General features: G+C 44.5%; 2 protein-coding genes and 1 pseudogene across 3 annotated transcripts; 2 read left to right on the top strand and 1 right to left on the bottom strand.

Moving 5' to 3' along the window:
* The first annotated feature begins 2,392 nt into the window (after positions 1-2,392).
* LOC117864953 (E3 SUMO-protein ligase SIZ2-like) lies at positions 2,393-4,172 on the top strand. Its single transcript, XM_072295377.1, has 3 exons — positions 2,393-2,536; positions 3,108-3,188; positions 3,279-4,172. The coding sequence occupies exons 1-3, from the start codon at positions 2,393-2,395 to the stop codon at positions 4,170-4,172; spliced, it is 1,119 nt and encodes a 372-aa protein (XP_072151478.1).
* A 4,487-nt stretch (positions 4,173-8,659) lies between these two features.
* On the bottom strand, positions 8,660-11,477 carry LOC117862953 (ribonuclease H2 subunit A-like; annotated as a pseudogene).
* A 10,731-nt stretch (positions 11,478-22,208) lies between these two features.
* LOC117864376 (rho GTPase-activating protein 4) lies at positions 22,209-26,011 on the top strand. 2 transcript variants are annotated; one of them, XM_034748455.2, is made up of 5 exons: positions 22,209-22,804; positions 24,143-24,263; positions 24,364-24,483; positions 24,889-25,119; positions 25,204-26,011. In XM_034748455.2, exons 1-5 carry the CDS (start codon positions 22,356-22,358, stop codon positions 25,774-25,776), a joined length of 1,494 nt encoding a protein of 497 aa, XP_034604346.1. In that variant the 5' UTR covers positions 22,209-22,355; the 3' UTR covers positions 25,777-26,011. The 2 variants fall into 2 exon arrangements, with proteins under 2 accessions (XP_034604346.1, XP_034604345.1); XM_034748454.2 differs by having other exon boundaries at positions 24,889-26,011.
* Positions 26,012-26,751: the final 740 nt, after the last annotated feature.

The following is a 26,751-nucleotide window of genomic DNA, read 5'->3' as shown; positions in this document are numbered from 1 at the left end:
ATTAACATCCGAACATCTGATGAGTCATTAGGATTTCCATTTTATATGAAATGAAGTAGACACTGCTAAAGTTTAGTCTAGCCTTACCCATCTTGTTTTAGCAGTATTATACTATAATGCTGGGAAGGTGGTGGCGTCTGCGTTGCGGACTTGTTTGTCGATCTGCACTCCTGACTTTTGCTTCATTCGCAAGTGGCTCACCAGTCGCTTGCTGGTTGTTGGTTAGTGATGACGAAACGAGAGAAACGTTCATGTCTTGAACTGTAGATAATTACTTAATATGTATTTAGTTGTATGCATTACATGATGGATGTATGGATGATTTTAGATAGGGTGGTAGTTCGATCAATTTCTTTTGGCTGTATGCATCACATGATGGATGTATGGACGATTTTAGATAGGGTGATTCGACCAATTTTCTTGTACCATACGGTTCACTCTGATTAGTAGAATAATATGTTAAGTGGTATGGTTCCATCCTAGATAAGTCGGTACAAATTCACCCACCTCTACTAGCTGGTTGTTGGTTGGTGATGACGGAAGAAAAGAGACGTCCATGTCTTGAACCGTAGCCAATTACTGTATTAAGGATGTATTTGGCTATATGCATCACATGATGCATGTATGGATGATTTTATATAGGGTGGTGGTTCGACCAATTTCCTTATATCGTACGGTTCACTCTAATTAGTAAAATAATGTATTAAATGGTATGACAGTTCCATCCTAAATGAGTCGGTACAATTTACCCGATCAAATAAAATGATCATTATTATTTTGAATGACTCCGCGAATCAGATACTACGACCAACCAAACAGTTCTCTAATAGCGGCCGTGGCGGCGTTCCGTACCTGGGGGAAGAGCAACCTCGACCTCCCCTATTTGGGCTGAAGCCGGTCCATGTCCACCTAAACAAACAAAGGCCTAAATGATAGCAGGCCATACAAAGCCACATTGAGTCAGGACACAGTGTTAAACCTAAAAAGAAACCAGAGAATTCTGCTGAGTTGAATGTCAAGGTCCGCTGCCCTTGTGGTAACTCCAAGCCCAATGATCCCATGATTAAGGTATAATTCTCATGGTAAATATGAATTTCCAACTGTTTGATAGTCTTTTATGTCCTGTAGCTAAACCAGTAAGATTTCAGATTTTTGTTGTTGATCCAGGATCCAGGTCACTGCACAAGTTGTATTAGGAATCACCAAAGCATCTTATTGTTTATATTCTTCAACATCAAAGTAGTTGATTGTCTAGATCACGCTTTCAGTCTTTCCGTTTTATAATTGGGGCATGGACCCTTGGTTGTGGCCATGATGTTCTGAGTTTGTTATGAAATGTAGCACTACTTGCTTTGTCCAAAACTTTGTAGCTTTCTTCCTTTTTGCTCTTGATGAGATATTCATCTTCCTCTTACTTCTGTTGCCATTGATCATTTGTTTGCTCCTTGTAGTGTGTTGATCCACTGTGCAACGTACGGCAACATGTTGGGTGTGTTGTCAAACCCGAGAATGAGAAGTCTGCAGGCAGTATTTCTCCTGACTTACCTTCCTGCTTCTATTGTGAAATGTGCCGAATTAGCAGGGCTGATCCGTAAGTCCTTCTAAGTTCAGTATTGTCCTGAGCTCAACAAGGTCGAGTTACTCACTAGTCCTGTGATCACCCGCTTTTAGTTTGCAATCTTATGGCATTAGTCTGTGTTGGTTGTTCTGTGGCATCAATCATTTATGAAAATCTCCTTGCCCCACAACTTAAGACTTGATCGATTTGTATCTTTTGCATGCATTCCTTTTCCACCTTTTTGCGTGCCTCCTTGTTCTACTTGTTTAGTTTACAAGCATTCTTTGCGTACTCCTAATATTAGATAGCCTATTATTTCTGACATAGTTTCCTACTGTAACCTGCAGTTTCTGGGTCACCATCAACAGTCTGTTACTTCCTGTATTAATAGGACCCTCTGCGGCTCTGCCATAGCAGCAGATGGGTGAGTTATCCATTGTTTCATCCTTGTGTTATTTATACAAAGAAACATGAGATAATTGTACTTTGGATAACCATATTGAAATAGCAAGTCTTAACTCTTAAGCAACAATATGAACTTGATCGCTTCATTTTTATTATACATGATATTTCTGCAACATGCATAGTTTTTGTTCATGATTCTTGCTAGTCCTTGCTAGGATTTGTGTTTTGTAGTGAAAAAAACTAGTCAAAGAGTAATGTTTCCCCAAGACTTTTCAGGAAAAGATCATAAAATGGTTGTTTCTCTTAGCAGCTACTGCAACAAGCTGATACCTAGAAAGTGCTGAACACCTGAATCTGGAACCCTGTTTTATTGTTTATATTTCTTTTTTATAAAACTTTGATAGCGGACAGGTCCTAAATTTGGTGCCAATGGAACAAGTCGGTGAGAAGTTTGATGATGCCCTTGCTCGTGTCCGTCGCTGTGTTGGTGGTGGAACTGAGGCAAATAATGCAGACAGTGATAGTGACATTGAAGTTGTGGCTGATTCTGTCTCTGTGAATCTTCGATGCCCTGTAAGCACTCTGGCTATAGTTCATGCTTTAGATCCTTATTAATGAGTGCATTTTAAATTGAATAATTTATCTGATGTCTATTAGACCTGAGAGAATATCCATTGAAATATTGTTCCAATGAAAAGTTCATTGGATTAGTAGCATTAGCCACCAAAATTATTCTCTACGTTGCAGCTGTAAGCTCATGACCCTTTAGGCTTACATATTTTCTTAATCCACATGCTTTTCTGTGACTCTTAGCTTTGGAACAAAATATTTGATGCATAGTATTCTTTGCACTACTTCGGAGATAACCACTTTTATGGCCCATTCTGCAAAGCATGCCTTCCTTGATAAAATCTGTTTCTATCTCATGACAGATGACTGCTTCAAGGATCCAGATTGCTGATAGGTTCAAGCCCTGTGCTCATATGGGTTGTTTTGATTTAGAAGCTTTTATTGAAATAAATCAACGTTCCGGAAGGTTCGACTACTTTGACCATATTAATGCAGCTTTACCTCATCTTCTTGAGAGTATTAATTCAACATTACCTCATGTTCTCTATTTAAAGCTTTGTTTCCTTGCTTGTAGTGGCAGTGTCCAATTTGCTTGAAGAATTACTCTCTAGAGAACACAATAATTGATCCTTACTTCAACCGCATCACTTCCTTGGTGAGTTTATAATGGGCACGAAGTACTGTTTCCCTGTCTGCAGTTTTCAGGTGTTCATAGTTGCTAATTTGTTGCATTTTGGTGATCCAGAGCAAAAGCTGTGGAGACGATACGTCTGAGATCGATGTCAAGCCTGATGGTTCCTGGAGAGTGAAGGGCAGAGCTGAACTGAAGGATCTTACACAGTGGCATCTACCAGATGGTACTCTCTGTGTGTCCGCAGATACAGCAGCCAAACCCAAAATGTGTATTGTAAAACATGAGGTTAAAGAAGAACCATATTCTGAAGAGGTGGGCTGGCGTCTTAAGTTGGGAATCAGAAAAAACAGCAACGGCCAGTGGGAAATTAGCAAGAGAGGGGATAGTGATTTGGTGCTGTCTTCTGATAATTACCAGGCAAGACACATGGAAAATAAAAACTGCATCAATCTGACATTCAGTACTGATGACACGGACAATGCAGATGAAGTTTATAATTCAGAACCAGCAAAAAATGATTATCCTATGACCCATGTCCATGATCTTGATTCTTCAACCTCAGATAAAAATGCTCCTCCACCATCAATGGAGCAGGATGTAATAGTTTTGAGCGACTCAGATGATGATGCTGTCACGGTGTTGTCTCCTAGTACTGTGAAGTGTGGCTCAGCGCATGACACTGGAAATCTGTTTGCACCCAACCCACCTGAAACTTCAGGAGCCTGTGGGGAACAGCTGGGTGGATGCCCAAATGAAACCTCGTTTCTTGCATTAAAAGAAGGTTTTGATGATCTGGGGTTGTCATTTTGGGAGCGTCCTCTGAGTCCCCGAGATGATCCTACTTACCAGATGTTTGATCCGGGTACACGGGTGACAGATAATCCAGTTGAAGTTGATGAGCCAGTTCATGGTGGCGATTTGGCAGTGGCAGCAAACCCACTGGAAGATGGGCGTGATGGTGCGCGTTGCAAGCTTGCACGTCTAGTGAAAGAGATGCACGCCTGAGTGCATGCAGTTGCAGCCGTGGGGAGCAGGAATGGCGATGGAGCGAGTGGAGCAGCATCTGAGGAGCAACGTTCAGTTCGACCAAGATTGATACTAAGCATTGACTCGGAATCTGATGATTAGGTATACATTTTGTGTTGGTTGGAGAGACATTGGAGTAGATATCTGCATTAGGTTTTCTTATTTTTGCTGGCCACCATCAACTGATTAGCTTCTCCTTGGAGATGATTAAATTCCATCTCGGTTAGGTTAGATCGTACAGTTGTATGTAAAATGCAGCTTACAAGATTAATGTTGAATGGATGGAGAGACACAGAGCTGGATATGGAAAGGGTGTCTCAGGTTGCAGTTGCTTTTTTCTGCTCCCCGGCCTGAACCTTATGTTTCAAAGGATGCTGTGTGTTCACAGCTGCATTACGCCACGAGAAGGGCATGCGCATGTGTGCTATCTTTACAAGCCACGTGGCAGCATCAGCATGATTTGTACGGCAATGACCAATGAGCCTCCCGACCCTTGCTCCTCCCATTCGTTCTTCATTCCCGGGCGTCGTCGCTGTCGTCTTGTTTCCTTCGTTCGATAGATCTACTCCCGGCCGGCCAGCCGGTCGGGAAGCTAGCTAATTAATTAATTAAGGATGTGCGGTGAATGGTGTTATCATCAGCTTTAAAGGAGATCATCGTGTCCGATGAGTTTTGATTTGCGCACCTCTTGCCACCTTTATTCCCCATTCTATTGGCCTAACTCTCAGATGGAGGGTGACACTGGAACGGCGTAGCTATGAGAGGTGGATTGGATGTGCAATGGTCACGACACACCTGGCGAGTATGTTGTTTAGGAGTGACTCTAATTGGCGAACGGTGGTTATTCTTTCGGCCTGAACGATAGCTTGTCAATTTGAAGTGTCTGTGTGAATGTGTATTTTATTTCTCCCTCGTGTTGTACTTCGGTTGTAACCTATGTTTTATGTTGTTGAAAATCTTGTACTAGTTTTGGTCCACCCAAGACTCTTTAACGAGATTCAGGTGGGGATTCTCCTCCCCCGTGATCGTAAAAAAAAAGTGATGTAAATGCACCGAGAATATTTATAAGGTTTGGGGAGCTAAGAATTTTGCCTACAACTCATGAGTTTTTACTTAATTTACAAAATCTTAACTAAATTAAATACTAATTTACCGATTTAGAATTTTTTCCATAGGGCATAACAATAATTTCATAAGGATAATAATTTTTATTGTGTAGAGAAGAATATTACAGGTCCAAAAAAAAAGCTGATTTGCTATATTTGGATTTTTGTTCGATTTATAGTGCATTTGAAACATCTGCAGCATTCAAATCGATTTCTGAAACAACCAAATTCATTTCTTTTCTTTATTCCCCAGTTGAAACGTTTTAATCGTAGGTTCCTTGGAGCGCACTATGGCCCGTCTGCTTCTGTTCTTACGTGAAGCCGATGCGAACACTAAACTGTTCCACACGCACTCAAGCTTTCGAATGAAGAAAAAGTTCATCGCGAAGTTGGCGTCGTGGCGTGCACTCACGAGGAAAAAGAAAAGCTCATGTTCGATTATTTTCGTGGTATCATGGGCACACCACCAAGAAGATCAGAAGTGATTCACATCCAGATCCAGGAGTTGCTACACCAGCAGACAAATCTAAGCCATCTTGATGCCCCTTTTCCGGAGCATACAAGATGATATTCTTGCAGCATTCTTGCAAACCAGAAATCCCCCGGCCCCGAAGGCTTCATGGCCGAGTTCTATAAAACGGTTTGGCTGATAATCAAAGATGATATTCTTGCAGCATTCAATGCTATTTTGAGGGGTTCTTGTGGATCACTCAGTCGCCTAAACGGAGCCTTAATCACACTGCTGCCCAAACACCAAGACTCAAGAACCTCGGCTGATTTCAGGCCGATCAGCTTGATCCACAGATTTGCAAAGCTGGTGGCAAAACTCTTGGCGAACAGACTAGCGTCTGAACTTGACCATCTCGTCAACGTTAACCAGAGTGCCTTCATCAAGAACCGTTCCATACACGATAACTTCAAATTTGTTGAATAAGCGGCTAAAGTTTTGCATCGGAAGAAGAAAGCATGCCTTCTCCTCAAGCTAGATATCTCCAAGGCATTTGACACCGTCTGTTAGCCATTTCTGTTGCAAGTTCTGCAGGCAATGGGATTTGGAGTGAAATGGCGAGATTGGGTCTCTGCACTAACATCCACAGAGACAACCAGGGTTTTGCTAAATGGCACGCCAGGAAAGGTCATTCAAAATGCTAGGGGGTTAAGGCAAGGGGATCCTCTTTCCCCAATGCTGTTCATCTTACTCATGGAAGTCTTACACCGCCTGTTCAGTAAAGCAGCCCAGGAAGGAGTTCTATCTCCACCTGTTGAACCGGCAATTCATCACCAATGCTCACTTTATGCAGATGACGTGGTGCTATTTGTGGCACCCACAACTCAGGACACGATAACTGTCAAAGGGCTGCTGCATTTCTTTGGAAACGCTTCAGGGCTGCACACCAACCTGAATAAAAGTCTCGTTGCCCCCATTGCCTGCTCACAAGATAAGATCAACAGGATATCCAACATAATACCGGCTCAAATTGCAGAATTCCCCATCCAGTATTTGGGGCTGCCTCTAGCTGTTGGCCGACTAAGGAAGAACCACTTCCAGCATCTAATTGACAAAGTGTCAGCAAAAATCCCAACATGGAAAGCACCCCTTATGAATAAGGCAGGCAGACTAACAGTTGTTAAATCGGTTATGACTTCCATTACTACACACACTTTACTTTCCTTGAAAATCCCAAATTGGGTCATCGAGGAAATTGATAAGAGGAGAAAGGGATTCCTATGGGCGGGAAAGGACAGAGCCAAAGGAGGTCAGTGCATGGTAGCGTGGCCAATAGCTTACAGACCTACTGAATTTAGAGGACTGGAGATTCAAGATCTCAGGATTGCATCGTTTGCCCTTCGCTTAAGATGGCTGTGGTTACAAAAAAACTGATGCCAACCGACCTTGGAGGCAATTGCCAACTGACTTTGCCAATGACATTGTTCTTCAGCGAATGTTTAACACTTCAATTCAGGTACAACTAGGCGATGGCAATCTTCCCTTGTTCTGGACTGATAACTGGTTGGGATAGTATTCTCCTAGTATCCTTGCACTGGACCTATGTGAACTGGTAAAACCAAAGATCAGACGGCGAAGAACAGTGGCTGATGCATTAACTGACAAACTCTGGATAAGAGACGTTGTCGGAAATGCTACGGTACAGGCCATCTCTCAGTACGTGTCTCTCTGGCACGCGATGGCGACGGTCCAACTGAACCCGGGAACCGAGGATAGAGTCTCTTGGAGGTGGGAGAGCTCAGGGATTTATTCAGCAAAATCGGCCTACAAATCCTTCTTCTTTGGGTCAGCAAAATTCCCAGTGGCAAATTCAGTTTGGCGAGAGTGGGCTCCATTGAAGGTAAAATTCTTCATGTGGTTGGCCTTGAGGGAAAGGCTGTGGACTGCAGCTAGAAGGCGGCGTCACGGGCTGCAGGGTAGCGCGGAATGCAGTCTATGTGATCAAGAAATTGAGACGGCAGAGCACCTATTGTCTAAATGCTGCTTCACGCAGCAGGTATGGCATATTCTTAGCCTGTCTCTAAACATTCAAAATGTGCCTCCAGCGCCAAATCACTCCCTAGCAGACTGGTGGATAGAGAAAAGAAAAGGGACTGCTGCTAACAAACGCAAAGGACTGGACTCAATCTTCATGTTAGCATCCTGGAAAATTTGGAAGCAGCGCAACGATTGTGTGTTTCAAAGAGCTAACCTGAAATCACCTGCTCAGCTGGTGGTCGATGTTACTGAAGAAGGCAGACTATGGAGTGCAGCTGGGGCAAGACACCTATCTGTCTTCGGTTGGCCAGCAGACTAATTCTGCGTTGCATCATTGTGCTTTTCGGTTGTATAATTTATTCTTCATGTAAACCACAATCATGTTAACCCGTGTGCGTGCGCCCGGTAGTCCTGCGTCGTACAAAACTTTGTTAATTTCTCTTATTAATACAAAGATACGCAGCTTTCCTGCATATTCTAGAAAAAAAAGAAAAAAAACTAGGTTAGATTGCTCGCCGGCGGTCGGCGGCGGAACGACTCGATCTGCTGCGCGGCGGCCCAACGTCCCGGCTAGCTTGCCCTAAGCTACTCGATTGTTGATTGATGCAGTGGCGGGAAGCAAGCATGGCATTTGGTATATACGTGTAGGAAGTAGGAAGCAGGTGTTCGTTCTTTCTGCATTTGGCTTCCAATGCAACGTCGTCAGGTGGTGCTTGCATACAGGTGACCAGCAGCGCAAACCTTGATCTGTTTCCGTGCACGCAGATCACGTAATCCCGTGGAGTGCAGAACATGAAGGACTTGCCACACATTGGCCTGAACAGACGCAAGTCAATGTGGCAACAAACAAACCAGCAAAGCAAATAAACTTGCAGTAGCATCCAGTAACTGTTCACATCTTCCATTAGTTTCCAAAAATCGTCATGATTCACATCTCAGCAAAGTTCAGACTACAATTCCTACCAACACATGACAAACACCTATCCAGCATTTGCCGCTCCAGCAAAGTTTCAATCTACTACTTTCTACTTGATTTCGGAAGGTCCCTTTTCATTGAACATGCGACATGCGAGTATTACCACCAAATGCCAAATTAGTGCACATCATTGGAACTTCCTGACCAGCTCAAGCTTGCGAGCCTGGAAGAACTTGCAACGCCCTTTTCCACTCGATTCGATCTCTTCAGTCTTCCTTTTGAAACCGGTAAAGCCTAGGCTTGAAAGCTTGACTTGCCGCTTGGCACTTCCATTGTTAGTTGCATCTTCATCTACTTCATCAGTCTCCCTTCATGTCATTCCATGTGGCACAAATCATACCAGCAATCAGAATCACATTTTTGCCATTCACAAAGCACAGAGACAAAATTTGTTCAACAAAAGAAAGCATGGGAACATAGAGATTCAAAAATTGAACACACCATGTAACCTCAACTGCATCCTTGAAGAAGGGCGTGCAAGTTCCCCAACTAAAACGAACCAGGGTTGGGAAGCCAAATACTGGGTGTTTGTGATCTTCTAACCATTGCTTAGTATCAGGGTCTGCACCAAAAATTAGGATGTTCTTTAATGAAGCAGTCGTATGATTACAGTTTGATAAAATCCCTTACAACGAAGAATCAGTTACCTCCTGGATATCCTGATCCGGTTTTCATGTGCATATTCAGAGCTGTTTCATCAAACACCCAGTTTCGCAAGGCCCTGTCCCTAGTGACCTGCAGTTGAACATTAAGACATTAGAAATACTTAAGCCTATAAAAATGCAGTCACACGAGAAAATTTCATATGAAATCACCTTTGCAACTATACTTGCCCCACTAACAACTGGGTAAAGGCTATCAGCTTTTTTGGCAACCACAAATTTGATGCCTGGAAACTTTTCGGTCAGCTTGATCCGATACTTCTCAGGATCTCCCACTGTATCTATATATACCTTTTCAAGGAGGAATATAGTTACCAAAACAATGCAGTTGATACTCTTATATGGATAACTGCACTGGAGGTCCTTCTGTATTCAAGAACATATGCTCTTACTTCTGCCAGTAGAACTCCCATGTCAAGAACTTTTCTAACTAGGCCCATGGCAGAGTTATGTGATATTTCATTTAGATTTACTTTCGACCTGAAACAATGAGACTATTAATTAAGATAACAATGTCAGTTTTGCAGTTCACTAGGTACAGAGGCTACTAGACATACTTTTTTAACATTTTAGCAGATAGGTCCTTTGGACATATGACATCCACTTCCCACCCAATAGAGCTATTGACCTATAAACTTTCAAATAGCTCCTCCCTTTGTTCCTCTTTCAAGGTCTTTGAATCTGTTCACGAAGACAAGACCAATAGGCCACATTAGTTATCAGTCAATGTGTTAATAGCACAACTACACTTCAACTTTTCCAGGGCCCATGGACATTAACATATTCAACCTACTCTGCAGCTGGACAGTCCTACAATAATAAGCATCACATACCTAGACAGATTGAAGATTTGGTCAGTCTAAAGGTTGAATTCATGCAATATGTCAGTATGCCACAGAAAAACAGGAGCTGTCTCGACAAGCAACTCTAAATGTCAGAAGGTGAAGCGCTTAAAATCAGGCTGAGCCTTTGGTTTGAAAAAGATCAGGACGTACCAAAAACAATATGCTTGATGTACCTACCCATGTGTTCATTTTGTACTCCACAAATTCGAAAGTTCGTAAATATATGCACCAACTTTTAAAAAGATATGCTACCTTCTATCTTGCCAAATCAACCAAATTTCTTAATTATTTCCCAGATCTACTTCATTGAATCAACCAAAATTTAACCAGGTCTAAAATTAACCTATTAAAGATTATGTGTTACTACTTCCAAGCTACCCCATTTCTCTATCCGATACAGGTTCATAGTCACAGAACCATTCTTTATGTTCTTGAAACCAAAATATATCTACATGTCTCTGGAACTTAAATTACTTTGTGTTATCAAGCTGTGCTTCGCAAACTAACATGACCACCAAGCAAATTAGATTGAAAAAGTAGTTGAAGAAGATACGAGTGAAGATAACCTGCGAATTTGAGGGTGGCAAGAGTGTTATTGTAAGAGCGCGCGCAGTACATACATCCATACACCATGGGACCTGCACGAGCAGTAACAGGAAGTGAAATGACTCAATTTCTGATCGAAACCTGAAAAATCCGTTCCTGCTCATGACATCTTTATGGGCAATGTGTTCAAACCAGCTACAATTTCAAGCAACATTGCACATTCCCGTGAGCTGTCATCATAATTCACTTTAGCCCCACTGAACATTTGTAAATTAACCAGCCAGAAGAGAGAGGAGTGTTTACCAAGGACAGGGCCACGGCCAGCCTCGTCGATCCCCATCAGGCAGGGCTCCTTGGTGGCCCACTCCGGCGGCGCCGCCGCTGTGGCCTCCGCCATTTCCACTGAGTCAGGGCAAGGGCGGGAGTAGAGCCATAAGCGGGGTGAATCTCTTCAAGACCCAAAATACTCCCAAGTGCTTCAGTAACTTACCAGTCAGCTGATGGGAGAGAAGGAGACGGTCGTCGGCCAGCAGCCCAGCAGCGAGGCGAGGAGGCCTACCGCGGACTGCGGGGCTCACCGCCGGCGGCTCCCTGGCGAGGCGGGGAGGTTGGGGGAGGGAGGGTTTCGTTCCAATTTCCAAAACTTCCAGCCCCTCGCGAGCGCTTGCCGCCTCCGGCCAGACAGAAGGAGATGCATTGGGCCGGGCTAATCTGGGCTGGAAGAACCTGGACCCCACCAGAGTGAGTGGGCTAGAAAGGAGAGGATGGAAAAGTATTGGCCCAGTAAAAGCCCATCTACCGGATGCTGAGGAGAATGAAACCGTGAATGCCACGGAGGACCGTAGTCCGAGTTCGATTCGGTGTCACAGCGCCGTCGGTCGGAGCGTCACTGGCGCTGCAGTCGGACTCCGAGCTCCCGGCTCCTGCTCGGGATCAGAGATGGCTATAAATCCCAACCTCCAACGTTCACCTCTTCCCATCAGCTTGATCGTGATCTCTCCCCGCTTCCTCTGCTCTCCCCTCGATCCGATCAATGGCCATACCGGTGGCGCGAGTGCACCTCGCCATGGCACACGCGGCCCTCCCGGCGCTGCTCCCGACCCCTCCCAAGAGCAAGATGCTGCCGCTGCTCCCGACGCCGCCGCCGTGCATCCTCATCCTCCCCATGTCGCCGCCCAAGCCCAGCCGCGCCGACGCCGACGAGAGGTGGGACGCGCGCAAGGCCGTGAAACCGGCCAGCCCAGCGCCGTCGTCAGGCTCATCAGGCCAGCGCACCCCGGACGGCAAGAGCACGGATAGTCCCGGCCGCGCGTCGTCGTGCGAGAGGTGGGGCAGCAACAAGAAGAGCGCGACGTCCTCGTCGAGCAGCGGCGGCGGCATCAGCTCGGCGCGCCGGGCGTCGTCGACGGGCGAGAAGTGGGACAGCAACAAGCGCCGCCCTGGGACTGGGAGCCGCGCGGAGCGTTGGGACGACGCGCACAAGAAGCCTCGGCCGCCGCAGGGCGGCGGCGGGATCGACGACGAGGACGGTCAGAGCAGCAGCACTGGCAGCAACGACATGGAGTTGGACATGCCACCGCAGCGGGCGTTCTACGCTGGACCGGGCTTCCTCGCGTCGCCGGAGCCGGGCATGCTCCCCATGCCATCGTCGCTGCTCATGCATGCTCCGCGTTTCCGCGTAGCTTGCGTTGATCAGGATTCAGGAATCGCTCGAGTTGGGTAGCAAGGGTGATCAGGCGGTGCCGTATCTGTCTGTAATCTGCGTGCTCCTAGATATGCACTTGCAAGATTTGATTTTTAGAATTTAGATTCCTTTTTTAAAAAATTATCTGTAGAAAGCACGGGCACATCATGCCTAGCTAGCTATGTACTACTATTTGGTTCATCCATATGTTGATATCAAAGTACTTGACTGTAATTTTAGCCGCATTCAGTATCTTGTGAATGCATGGTGTTGCTCCTTGCTCGATTTTTATTTGAACTGGTGTAATTCGCGTAGCATAGCTGCACTGCGAATGCGTCGACGGCGAAAACTCGGGCTGGCTCGAGGGCATCATCTTGTCCGTGGCCCAGTGGACGTTGCTCGTCGGACCTCCCGCGCGGACGCGACGTGTCGCGGGCGGCGTCTAGCGCTGCTCGCTGTGGCGGCGCAGCTTGCCGGCTTGGAGGACGAGCGGGCGGGGTCGCGGAGCAGGGTGTCTTTTCTTCGTTTGGGCCGGCCTGTTGGATCTTTTCTTCGTTTTGGGGCTTCGAAAGCTAGAAGCCCGGGGTAGTAAGGTCTGATGAACTTTTTTTTTCAGTTAAAAAAAGAGGATAATAAGGTCTGATGAACTATTGGTCAGTTCAGTGGTCACTATTAGTTTTTTAATTAATATACGTTCCTCCCGTTTAGATTTTTTTTTGTTTATTTTTCATATTTCTTGGGCATCTATCATAGATACCGATCCACACACTGTTATAGGCATATAGTTCTTCTACATCAACGTCCAACTTCCATTTCCTCATGTATATGCATGTCAAAAACCAAGGAATAGTAGATCCTTTTGTTGGGTTTTATAATTTAAAACATCCCATGCGGACACATTCTCTCAAAACACACAAGAATATAACACTCTAAAAATGGAATAGCAACAACTTGGTCTACTTCTTGCACGTCATAGAATTTGATATTTGAACTCAGCTGCAACAAAAGAAATCTGGACATTCCAACAATTTTGAAGACACCGCCAATTAATCTTCAGAAAGGAGGGTCTAAGTCTATCTAAACCCTAAAGCTTGTAAACTGTAAACCCAATCTTCGAAGTTGGGTGGATGAATCCCAAGAACGCTTCGCGGAAGGGGGAAGGGTACGTGTAACCGAATCCGAGTCGGTGTCGGACCAACGTCGGCGCGACAACGCGTCATCCACCACTGCTGTCGGAACCAGCTGGGGTTCGTTCCCAGTCGGATTGGCATGTTCGTCGATCGGACTCCGAATGGCTGGCGCCCGGCCAGCGCCCCGCCGCCCCCTATATATCTCGGTCTCCACGGCCGTAACTTTCTCATCAGCTCCTGATCGATCTCTCTCTCCGCTTCGTCTCCTCTGCTCAATCGCGCGGCGGCGCCTGCGGTGTCTCTCTGCTGCTTCTTCGATCCATGGCGATTCCTGTTGCCCGCGTGCACCTTGCCATGGCGCACGCAGCCCTTCCCGGGCTGCTCCCCACCCCGCCCAAGTGCATGATGTCGCCACTTCTCCCGACGCCGCCGTGCGTCATCGTCATCCTGCCGACAAGGTCGCCTCCTCCCAAACCCAGCCGCGCCGACGCCGCGGAGAGGTGGGACGCGCACAAGACCGAACCAGCTGCTGGCAGTCCAACGTCGTCGTCGTCGTCGGCAGGTGGCCAGCGTTCCTTGTACGGCGAGAGCAGCAGTCCTGGCCGCGCGTCCTCGTGCGAGAGGTGGGACAGAAACAAGAAGAAGATCGCGGCGGCGGCGGCTTCCTCCTCGGCGAGCAGAACCAGCAGCCCGGGACGCAGCAGCAGCAGCCGCGCTGACTCCGAGGAGAAGTGGGACGCGCGCAAGAAACCGGTGAGCCTGTCGTCTTCGTCGTCCTCGGCGCGAAGCAACAACAAGGGGTGCGACGGAAGTAGCAGGCGCCGCGCCAACAGCCGCGCGACGACGACCGCCGCCGGCCGCTGGGACGCCCACAAGAAGCCCACGGCGGCGCTGCGGACGAACGAGATCGACGACGACGACGGCGAGAGCAGCACTGGAAGCAATGACATGGGGTACTTGGACATGCCACTGCCACGGCCGCTGCCGCACCGGGAACTCTACTACGCCGGACCGGGATTCATCGCCGCCGCGCCAGATCCGAGCATGCTTCCCATGCCGTCGTCGTTGATGATCCGCGTCCGTTAGCACTGTAGCAGCACGGATGCATGCACGAGGGATGTTAGCACGGATGGATGAAGCACTGAAGCTGCTGATGCTGTTAGAAAAGTTGTGTAGGAGCATCAAGTGTTTGTTTCGTCGATGTTTTGTTGCAGAAATGTTTCTTGATCTGTCACCAATATGAAACCGTGCACTGTAGCAGCATTTACCAATATAAATAAATGGATTTTGATCTACATGATATACGTGCAAGTACTCTCGACCTTGATTGATTTCCGAGAGAATTCTTTGCTAATTAAAAACATGATGTGTGTCTCAAATGACTCTTCCAAGAATTCAGTTGAAATTTCACAATCCACATATTCAGAGGTAAAACATGCTGCAAAAATGCTGACCGCCAGCAATCCATCAGTGTAAGATAGAAGAACAGCGTTCGAAAATGCTTTAAAAATAAAGCAAACTTGCGAAAACAATACTGTTAGAAAATCACGTTACGTTTTAACCTGGGTTTTCGTGCCAAAAAAATAGATGGTGGTAAGATTCTTTGTAGAAAAAATGGATGGTAACGTTCAGAAGACAGGAGACTGCAATCGCTTTATTGTTGTTCTTTGTATTGAACATTGCCGGTACATTCACGTACGTTGAATGGAACAGGAGTGGTGAATAGAGCTCAAAAGGTGCATGTTCAACAGTGACAGGAGACGGAGGTTTGCGGAAAGCGCAGTTAGAGAGTCTGCCTGCTACTGCCTTCGGAGGGCATTTCTGCGACGAAAACACAAGAATTCAGGTACACCGGCCGCCGCCATTGTTGTGGCTGTCGAGCACTGGTGGGTGGCTCTCTCTCTCTCTCATGTTGGCGTCTGCACCCGGCGGAGGCCGGAGCAGCAGATGACCACGGCGGACGGAGGTGGACGTCTCGGAGAGAGATGGCGTGATGTCCACGCGGCACGTCGCTGGATTTTCCGACAAAGACCCCGACTCCGAGTCCGACGCGTCCGGCAATCATCAGACGAACGCCGTCGGTGCACAGTCCGGCGAATCGTGTGGCGAGCTGTATCACGTAGCGCCGCAGTCCTTGCAATTGCTGATAGTGTTAGACGCTTGGACGACCTGGGCTGATTCGCTAAGCAAGGAGATTTCGCATGGGCTGGGCTGCACGCTTGCTAAGCTCAATCAGTGGCACAGGGCCCGAGCCACAATCTTGTCAAAAAATAAATCACTGTACGATTTTGAAAAGTTCTGGATGTTTCCTTAATGGCATTATAGTTTATGACGAAAAAACATACTTTTCTCAATAGTTGAGTGAGGTAATATGGATTTTTTCCGTAACACAAACTGACAGGCCCACATCACACCCTATGCTCCACTAGACAGTACAAGGAACATCAGTTACTATCTCCATATTGAATATACTTGTCATTGTTGTTTTGATCACGATGTTTGACCGTTCATCTTATTAAAAGAAATTATGTGAGTATGTTTTTTTTGTTTCGTGACTTACTTTATCATGGGGAAATGTGAAAAGTATATTACTTTCTTTGAGAATTTGCTTAGGCAAGCATGAGAAGTGAAAAAGAGTATGGTTACGAATAAGGATGCAACCACATACCATATCTGAATCTGATAGTAGAAAAAATTGCACGATAGACCTCCTGATGCTGACATATTGTGTATACTGGACACGCATTTGGATGGCGCCATGTGAGCAACTTTTGGAAGCAGTCAACATGACGTGACGCGGGGGGACATTTCTAACGGAAAGTATGCATGCATTCGACTGCCTGATGGGCATGCAAACAACGTCTTGATTTTTTGTTTAGCTACCGCCAAAGTTAGGCTGCTCTCTGGTTTTACATCACTGAACCTATTCTTGCCAGAGGCACACAATTGCTAGTCCAGTATTTTGTACCCCCTTCTTAAATATATAACGACGTCGTCGACTTTTTACTCCAATTTTGACCACCAATATCTATTGAATGAGTTAGTTAGCTAAAGTAAAATGTGTATCATTATGTCTATTATCAATTATGTCTATTATCAAATGTACTTGTAGGTTTATCTATTTGCAAAAATATTTGTAGAAAAGATGAATAGTCAATGACGTCATATATTGAAGAACGGAGGGAGTACTAATTAAACTGAATTTTCATTCACAGAACAAGTACTCTTTCTTGTAGCTAGAAAAAAATCATTTCAAAGAAAGTTTTCAAGCAGCTACTACAGCTAAATAGGGTTAGATCTGTATGCACTGTCCATGGCTCCATGCTAGCACAGCTGCATGCCCTTCTGTATGCTTCCAAGCAAAATAAGTCGTCTCGTCAGCGTCTACTTGTAGTAGCTAGCTGGCCTAGATAAACAAATTGTTAACTGTCAGTAATGCATCGTGCCATCGCATAATCCAACTCAAGTATTGAACTTTCTGCATTAATCTGGAGCAACTTGCCATTTTTGTAAAAGCAGCTTGTACGTGCTGTGCTGCTGTTCTGACCCAACAAAAAGCTTAGGAAGAAATAGAAATAGCTACCAGTTCAGTTTTTCGATTTCCTTATTTTCTTTTTGAAAAAAAATGTAAATACTAGTTAAGTTACACAGCAAAGAAGAATTGTTTTCAGGCAACTAGACCATTTGCCTTCTTTTGCAAAAAGAAACAGTACCCTATTAGCTTCTTCCTGCGTTGAACTTGTCCCTCTATCCCTTCCTGCCTAATAATGTGATAGGTGACCTCGCATCGAGAATTCGAGATCAAAGACAGAGCTCCTATTATAATCTCTCCTCGTGTAACTCTTCAGTATCTGCAACACAACACACACTACCGGAAACTCGGTGTATGCCGAGTGCATCAATGTTTGCCGAGTGCATTCTTATGATCTCTCTTGGTGTAACTTTGCCAGCATTCAGGGACTAAAACACATCAGTTTACTGTTCAAGTTTTGGTGGCATGCATACACCTTAGATTGACAGGTTTACAACAGTGCATCATGGAGCACAACAATAGTAGTCTCTAGATTAAATATGATAAAATGCAATATTGAAATACTAAACTTATGAGAACACTGCCACTAAAACCTTGAGAATGGCAGGTAGAGTTCAACTGAAGTTTTTTTTTTTTTTGAGAGAACAGGAGGGGTATAAGGCCCCTACTGATTATATATTAAGAAAAAAAGAGAGAACAAACAACCAAGTTTGCAAACGAAAAATGTTCAGCACGAGGAAAGGGGAGGAGAACAGAAAAGAACACTAAAGTTACAACAATATGTGGAGCCACACCTCCATTAATTGTATCATCGTGGGACGTGCCCTGTGAAGAAGCAGAATGAATTTGGAGATAAACGTATCCTTGCAAATATGAGGCGTTGGATCAACTGAGTTAAATACCCAATTGTTTCTTGTGGTCCAAATGCTTCATGTCATCAGAATAATTATTTCCATGTAGAAAGGAACTCGCAGCTTGGTTTTGATTTGTCTGATGATATTGTTTTGTGATCTTGAAGGGATGTAGTTGACCCCAATGATATTCCAACAGGCTTTAGCAAAGTTGCATCTAAAGAATAAATGATTGACTGTTTCCCTTCGCTGGAGAATGCATAATTCGCAAGCATAGGAGTCAAGTTCCATGCGTCTTCTACTTAGGAGGTCTCTTGTACTGATCCTATCCTTCATCAGAAGCTAAAAGAAAACCTTATACTTTATTTGACATCTTGATTTCCATAGCCAGAGGAAGACTGGATGCACTGTTGTTTGTCCAATGATGGCTTTGTATGCTTTTCCAGTTGAAAATAGGGCTGATCCCTAGATGTATGACCATTTTTCACAATTTGGTTCCAAGCTCTTGGAGGTTAGACGTTGTTGGAAGGAGGTTGAACTGGTTGAAAGCCTGTGAGGACAGCGGCAAGGAGAAGTTCTGGATTAGGTGAGGCTTAAGAAGAACTGCATTGCAATTGGCGTTTAGGTTCTGAGCAAGCGAGAAAAGTTCCGGATAGGCTTGAGACAGGATGATTCCATTCCAAAGGTCCTGCCAAAAGAGAACTGTGGAACTGTCAGCTATTGAGGCTGATGCAATTCCTTTATATTTGTCCATGAGCTTGACAATATCTTTCCACCAAAAGAAACCTTTGCTTTGTTGCCCTGGTAGCCATTACTATAGTAATTGTCCCAAACGAGCTTAACCCATGGTATGTCAGCCTTTGTGTAGAATTTGTGTAAAAACTTGAGTAGCAGTGCTTCATTGTGTGCGTTTATATTCAGAACTCCTAACCCCCCTATTTTTTGGGGACACACATCATTGGCCAGGCTGCTTTCGAAGGTTTACGGGAGGTTAGGTCTGATCCCCTCCAAAGGCAATGTTTCCTATATTTATCCAGTTGCGCTATGACACCTTCATGTAGTTTAATGGTGGAAGGATGGAAGACAGCCGAGGATGATAGGACCGAGTTTACCATTTCCAATTTCCCTCCTTGGCTCAGCATCATTGATGTGGCTCCAAGTCTCTTTTCAATCCTGTGGATGAGTGGAAGGAAGCTCTCCAGTTTGGGTTTGACTAGTCCCAGTGGTATCCCCAAATAAGTGAAGGGAAAAGATCCTTTTTGACAGTCAAATACTGAGGCTAAGTGTTGCAGCCGTTCTTCTGAGATGTTAAGTGGCACCGTTACTGACTTAGAGTAATTAACTTTGAGACCTGTGGAGGTAGCAAATACGTTTAGGAGATCTTTAAGTATTAATAGCTGCCTGGGGCAGGCTTCGAAGATGAGTAGTGTATCATCTGCATATTGGATGATTGGGAAACTTGCCCCCGCCCTTTCTGGAATGGGGAGGTTAATATTGCCTTGATCCTTTTCTCTATCGATAATTGACTGCAAAAGGTCTGCTGCAAGAACAAATAACAGTGGGGATAGGGGGTCTCCTTGCCTTACCCCTCTTTTGCAATGGAAAACCTTCCTTGGGACTCCATTGAGAAGAACCGAAGAGGTGGATGACCCTAGGATTTGTTTGATCCATTGAAGCCATCTGTTTCCAAAACCTTTGTACTTCAAGATTTCCGAAATAGCCTCATGTTCAATTTTGTCAAATACCTTTTCAAAATCAAGCTTTAGGATGACCAGTTGGCGTTTAGATGTCTTGCAGATGTGAAGGTACTCAAAGGCCCAGGCTAAACAATCTTGTATTGTCCTAGTTTTGATGAACCCATACTGGTTTTTGTGGATGAGCCTGGTGATTACCTGTTGTAGTCTTTGGGCCAACAATTTTTTAAGAAGTTTAATTATTGAGTTGAGGAGAGAAATAGGTCTGAAATCCCCAACTGAGGTAGGATAGTCTATCTTTGGTATTAGAGAGATGTAGGATGCATTTATGCTTTGAAGACAAAGGTTACCCTCATAAAAGTCCTCCACAAGTTTGTAGAAATCCTGTGAGATGAGAGGCCAACTTTTCTTTAGGAATTCACCATTGAACCTATCAGGATTTGGTGATTTGTCATTAGGTAGGTCTGAGATAACTTTGTCTATTTCTTCCTTGGTAAACGGTTCCTCCAGCCATTGCAAACTCTCATCTTGTTGTAACAGATCTTGTAATCAAAATACATGTGTGTATACTCTGTTCTGCCCATCCTATCCTTGAAAGCAGTGCACAAGAGTTCAGCTTTTACCTCATGATCAACTATACCATTTCCATTGCCTTACAGATAAATGGGCCACCCTAACAAAGTTCTTGATACCTTCTAGTTCTCGTTGCCATTCCTTTTGATGCTCGACTCTGCACCAACCGGCCTAGTTGGAGCTATTACTACGGTAGGATACGGCAGAATGTTGTTAATTTAGACTTAATTCTCACGCATGTGTATTGCTTTGGCAAGGATTAAATGCATGAAAACCTAAATGAGCTGGCACCTAATTAGTCATATAATTGGACATACCTAAGTTTAATAATTCATCAGCTCTTGTTGGCTGGTTGGTTGTTTTTTTTTTTACATCTGAAACCTGAATCCTACCAAAAACTCCTCTTGTTGTGACACTTGGGAGCCCAATCCGGAGGAGAGCACATGCACATCACGTGATCAACAGAGGAAGGAATCCTATGTGTATCTTATTCATTTCTCCTGTAAATGCACTCGCAGATCTTGTCTCTGCTGCCACCTGAAGAACTCTGGAATTTCTATTGTGCCATCAGATAATGAATGGCATTGCGTGGCATCTTTCTTCTTGCACACGCCCACGAACAATGGATAATGTTCTAGATGGAATATAGCAAAAAAGGATGCATTTTTCCAATTTATGGAGACAGAAAGTTGATGAACTGTTGGAGAAGAAAGTTTCTTCCTGTTTAGTACTGCGTTTTCTCATGATGAACAGCTCTGAGGACGTGTGAATTCAACACGCCAGTAAAAGTTTCTGGTACAAAACATGATGGAGCAGGTATTTATGATTACTCTGCCATTTTTTTGCTGTACCTTAAAGCTTTTGCCCCTAGCAGCCAAATTGGACCCCTTTTCTTAGCTGAACCAAATTAGACTTTTGGCATCATGGAAATCAATCAGGAAGACACAACAGACAGTTTTGAGTGAATTGCATGACTTCACTTTCAGTTTTTTTTTCGAGAATACGCAGGAGTGCTGTGCATCGTTGTATTTAGAAGAAGAAATATAGTACATTGTTACAATGTGGCCAACCCACGGTGCATCAACACAGAAGTTTTGAGTTGTAGATGTTGTTTGGAACGAGGAAGTTTGACTGTTTGAGTGCATATTTTCTTCTTGACAGTATAAAACTGTTTAGGCCCCCTTGAAGACCAATACTGCAAAACTTGAGACCAATACTGCAAAACTTGTAATTTAGAGTAGAGGTGGTTTCAAGAAAAAGGCACAATCTGGATGCCATTTGTTTGTAGGGCCCAAAAGGAGACAAGAACACCTAACAACATTCTGTTAAATCATTCAAGTACCCTGAAAGCCATGACATGTTTTGCGGTTAATCCATGCCATAAACTTTCCGTGACGTAGGCAATTCGAGACAGTTAACAAAAGGTTAGACTTCTTCCTCTCATGGGTGGTAGTAGGAGTAGCTTGAATAGAGAAGAAACGCACGCGTGAACGAGACGCGAGGAGCATGCGCGTCCATGCGTGCATAAAAAGGGGGACGAGAGGTGTAGGAGCAGGAGAGGAATGATGGTGCCATCACCCCCAGCTCATGCCCTCCCTTCAATCCAACTCCACCTCCACAAAAATCCTATCCATTCTCCACCAAACAGACCACGAGATTTCATCATCTCCTGCTAAAAATTGCATCTTTCTTGGCTAAAGATTCCTTTACTGGAGTTAAAAATCCCCTTTTGCCGTCCGGTTTGTCGACGCGCTAATTATTTTTTTGTTGCGATTTGCGTCGTGGATTTGGACCACGCGCACCACTACAACCAATCCTCCCCCGTTCAATCCCATCCTGCCCCCCCAACCCAACAATCCCAATCTCCAGTCGAAGGCAAACATCAGAAATCCTAAATAGGGACGCACCAAGAACTCCACTACGAGAATCCCCCAATCATTTCTTGGTGCATTTGGCTTGGCCCCCTCCACCACCCGAGAAATCCATAGGAAACTCATCCCAAATCGCCCCCAAATTGGTCCTACACCGCACCGGATCACAGCTCATAATTCCAGTGAGAATTCGAAAAGGAAGAAGCAATGACGGAGGTGGCGCTCCTCCGGGGCCCGACCAACCTCGCTTCCCCCGCAAGCCGCGCCTCCGCCTCCTCCTCGCTGCGCTATTTAGCCAATGCCGACAGCGACGTGCTCCCAGGAAGCGGCAGCCCGGAGCACCCTGTGGGATCTACAGGGAGCCGACGACTCCAAGAACGGCGCGGGCAAGAGGCAGCAGGAGGGTCGGAGGAGGAGGAAGAAGAGGAGCGGTGGTCGTTCTTGGCGCTGCTGTTTGAGCTGCTCCGGAAGTCGCTGCTCGGGTGCAGGACGGTGGGCGGCGGCGGCGAAGGCGAACGCGGCGGCTGTGGGATGGAGATTGGGTTGCCCACGGACGTGCAGCACGTGGCGCACGTCACGTTCGATAGGTTCCATGGATTCCTGGGGCTCCCCGTTGAGTTTGAACCCGAGGTGCCTCGCCGCGCTCCCAGCGCAAGGTTTGTCTCATATTTCCCTAAATCGATTGGTATTAAGTTCAAGCTTTGAGAAATTTGATTATTTTCTAAATTCACAGATACAATAACATAAAACTTTTAGTTCCAATTTGAATTTGATTTTGGAGGGTGTTTGCAATTATTGCTTCCCTTTTCCAAATTATGCGGTGCTTTGATTCCCATTCTGTTTTGTTAAAAAATGTAAAATGTGAATGATGTTTGCCTGATGGGGTCGTTAAAAGTTCAGAGCTTTTTAGCATTTTGACGTACATAGTTGTTTGCGTACTATAGTTTTGATCCTAAGGGGGGGTGAAAAGATGGTCCCTTTTGTTTGTGTTGCTTTGATCTGATTTTTTTTTGAAACGTGAACTTTTTAGGTGGAATTTGAATTCCATTTCAATCCTGTGCGTATAGTATGAACTTGGTATTTGTGTTGGCAGCCTTAGCAGGATTTGAACTATGGTTTGACGAAACGAGCATGCCTTCTGATAGTGGCTATGCTTTGGACCACAACAGCGTGTGAAAATATTTTCTGCTGTGTTTTTTCCCATGTCCCATCAAATAATAGGTCAATCATGTTTCTGATGCACTCTTATTCACTAGGGTTGATGATTTTTCTGTACTTGCTTACCTCATGGAAGAATTATTTCGATTGAACTAGGTACATAAAGTTGATCGCTACGTCATCTATCATTAGTAAGATCAAAAAGTTGCCGGGGATTCCATGATTTATGTATGGCTTATTTTGTCTTGATTAGATAATCATTTTTTCACTAGACTTGCAATTACTTAGTTTTTATCATCCGTCATCTACTGTTTGTACTTTGTACAGTGGACCTTGGGTTCAAATATTTCCTTTTTGTGCTTTGCTATGCTATTTGACTCTTAATAGGAACAGAGCACATTAGTAAAGTACATAGGTATCTTGCATATTGTTTCTTATTATTTTGGGAGTTCCAAGATGTCAGTTTTCAGCATTAGGCTGAAAAGAATAAATAAAAGGGTTCTATACCAGTTCCACTTTATAGAAGGACGGGAGCCTAGTACTCCAAAAGAAGATAAAGTGGCACAAACACCTAACACCTAATCTTCAAACTCAAGGATTGCTGGTATATGATCAATAAAACTCACTCGATAATTGGATCTACTCTTGGAGTGTAGTATGCCTTGATATCATTTATGGCGGTCTCATCTTCATGTGGACATATCCTTGAAAGTCACATATATTTCACCCATTTTGCAGTGCTAATATGCATTTTCTGAACAACATAAATTGTTACTTCCATCGCAAGTTTACTTTGACTGTTCATGTTCATTGGCTGACTAAAACATGATATGCAGTGCAAGTGTCTTCGGAGTTTCAACAGAATCCATGCAGTGTTCTTATGATTCTAGAGGAAACAGTGTCCCGACAATCCTCTTGATGATGCAGAGACGCCTTTATGAACAGGGTGGCCTTCGGGTGCGTTTTTTAGGGTCCCCTATGATTCTTAATCTGTTTCAATCGGTGTTTGGAAGCTCTGTTCTGATCAAATAAGTATTGTCTTGTTTTGTACTTTCAGGCAGAAGGTATCTTCCGTATAAATGCAGAGAATAGCCAGGAGGAGTTTGTGAGAGACCAGTTAAATAGTGGAATTGTTCCGGATGGCATTGATGTCCATTGTTTGGCTGGTCTAATCAAAGTAAGATTCTTTCTATAATCATTCTTTTGGCAGCAACAGTTTCTTAACCACCTGTCCACTAATTAGAGAGTTATTTATGATCGCGATGACCTTCACTGGTGGAATTTCATGTCAACACCTGCCAGAGAATACATATATCACTTTCTTAGAGAACTTTATCTTTCCTTTTTCTTGCACGAGATATTGCCTCAACCGTCAAACCTTTTTTCAATGCATACAAAGTTGTGATTGTGGATTTGCTGTTTAGCAATCTTCTGTTGCAGAATATAATCTTGCTCTTGGAAGCAGTCAAGGAGTTTCGTCAGCTTCTTTGACATTAATAGTTTATGCTTTTGAGTCTGTCACTTTTACTTGGCATGACAAAAGCATGTTCTCAACCAATTTATTTTTTTCATCTCTTTTCAGGCCTGGTTTAGAGAGATGCCAAGTGGGGTGCTGGACTCTATCCCACCGGAACAGGTGATGCAATGCCAATCTGAAGAGGATTGTGCCCGGGTTGCGAGATGTCTTCCACCAGCTGAAGCAGCTTTGCTTGACTGGGCTGTTAATCTGATGGCTGATGTAGTCCAAGAAGAACAGATAAACAAGATGAATGATCGCAATATTGCTATGGTTTTTGCACCAAATATGACTCAGGTAATGCATTGTGGTAACATCATAGCAAACGAGCAATATATACCTGATGGTTACTCATGCTACTGTAGCACATTTACCATGCAGATGGCAGATCCTTTGACTGCACTGATGTATGCAGTCCAAGTGATGAATTTTCTCAAGATGCTGGTACAAAAGACCCTCAAGGATAGAGGGGAGTCCAATCCAGAGGATGTTTTGCTGTCCCAGAAGGATCCATCTGATGAAAATGGGCATCAGAAACCCAGCGTGACACTGGATTCTCTCCTTGAGGAAGGATCCAGGCGCCCCTCTTTTGCCAACGAAGAGCCCCTTCTGAACAGTCCTGCACACAGCACTGGTGATAAGCCTAATGAAACTAATACCACTGAAGGAGTCACTGCTGCTTTCAGTGCCCAGGCAAGTGAAGTCGTAAGGAGTATGGAGGACTCTACTAGCTGCTCGCAACCTGCAATTGCTAGTCCGGCTGCTGATGCTTCCAGTGCAACTGCTACAAATTCTCTTCAAGGCAAGGCAAGCCGAAGCCCGAATCGTAGGAGAGCTAGAAAGGGTAAGGGTCAGTCTGGTACACGTACCACAGCCGCAGCTGAGAAATCAAAAGGTGTAAGCATCGTGAGCCGAATAAACTCCAAGGTTGAACGGATTGAAGCATGGAGATGAAGTGAAACACCATTTCTATTGTCGTTGTGTACTAGATGACTGACCCAGTGTTTCCTGAAATAGCAGCCCGAACTGCTTGCTTGGACATTTTGCATTTTCTATGTGCTTATCATTTCTTTGACGTATTGCGGTCGTGCTATTTTTCATATTTGAGCTTCTCGCCATCACTAACTTTTGTATCTTCCTTATGATTACTTGTCTGAGTGAATGAAAGATGTTGATGTTTTCATTTGTACATACATCTGCCCGATGCCTAAATTATGAAATGCCTGAATCTTCAGATGTGGTATATGCTATGCTTGTTCTCATTGCACTGTACCTTACTCTGCTGTCTGCTGCTTCCCCTTCATAATTTTGGACTGATCAGCTCGTATAATCACTCTTGTGCTTCAGTTTTGAAAATTTAAGTTTATGTTTCTACCTTTGTCTTAATGCTCTCTGAATTGCTTATCCTTTTCCACAGTATAATTTTCCTTTGCTGAACTGTCTACAACTGAGCTCTCAAGCATCGTATGCATACCATCTATCATTGCATCAAATAGCTTTATTCTACCTCCTCTGCTTCACTCCTTTTCGATTAAAGAGGCTTGCAGAATCTGTGCAAAGATCTTTCAGCTTTCGTGAAGAATACAGTGTGAACAGGCAAGGCAACACCAGTTACCATTTTCATTTAGAAATTCAGGCCTTCACAAAAGAAAGTTTAAACAATCAAAGGGTGGTTTGGGGTTACCTTGATTTCTGCCTGTTCAGCTAACAAATGGGATAATCTGCTCTTTATTGTCGTGACTGTCACATCCTTTATTCCCTGTCAATGTTTGGAAGCTCCGTACTCCAATTTCAAGATCATACTAGCATTATTCTGTGACAAGTACAGCAACGGTTGGTGAAAATCGTTGGTTCAGTCTTCGATCTGTTCTAGCAGCACTTGGAACATGTACAACCATTCCTTTGAATGGTACTCCCTCCGTTCCAAAT

The sequence above is a fragment of the Setaria viridis genome, chromosome 7 (assembly GCF_005286985.2).
Source record: "Setaria viridis chromosome 7, Setaria_viridis_v4.0, whole genome shotgun sequence".
NCBI classification, from domain to species: Eukaryota; Viridiplantae; Streptophyta; class Magnoliopsida; order Poales; family Poaceae; genus Setaria; species Setaria viridis.
The sequence above is the reverse complement of the archived record's forward strand: the minus strand, read 5'-3'. Positions and strand labels throughout refer to the sequence as shown.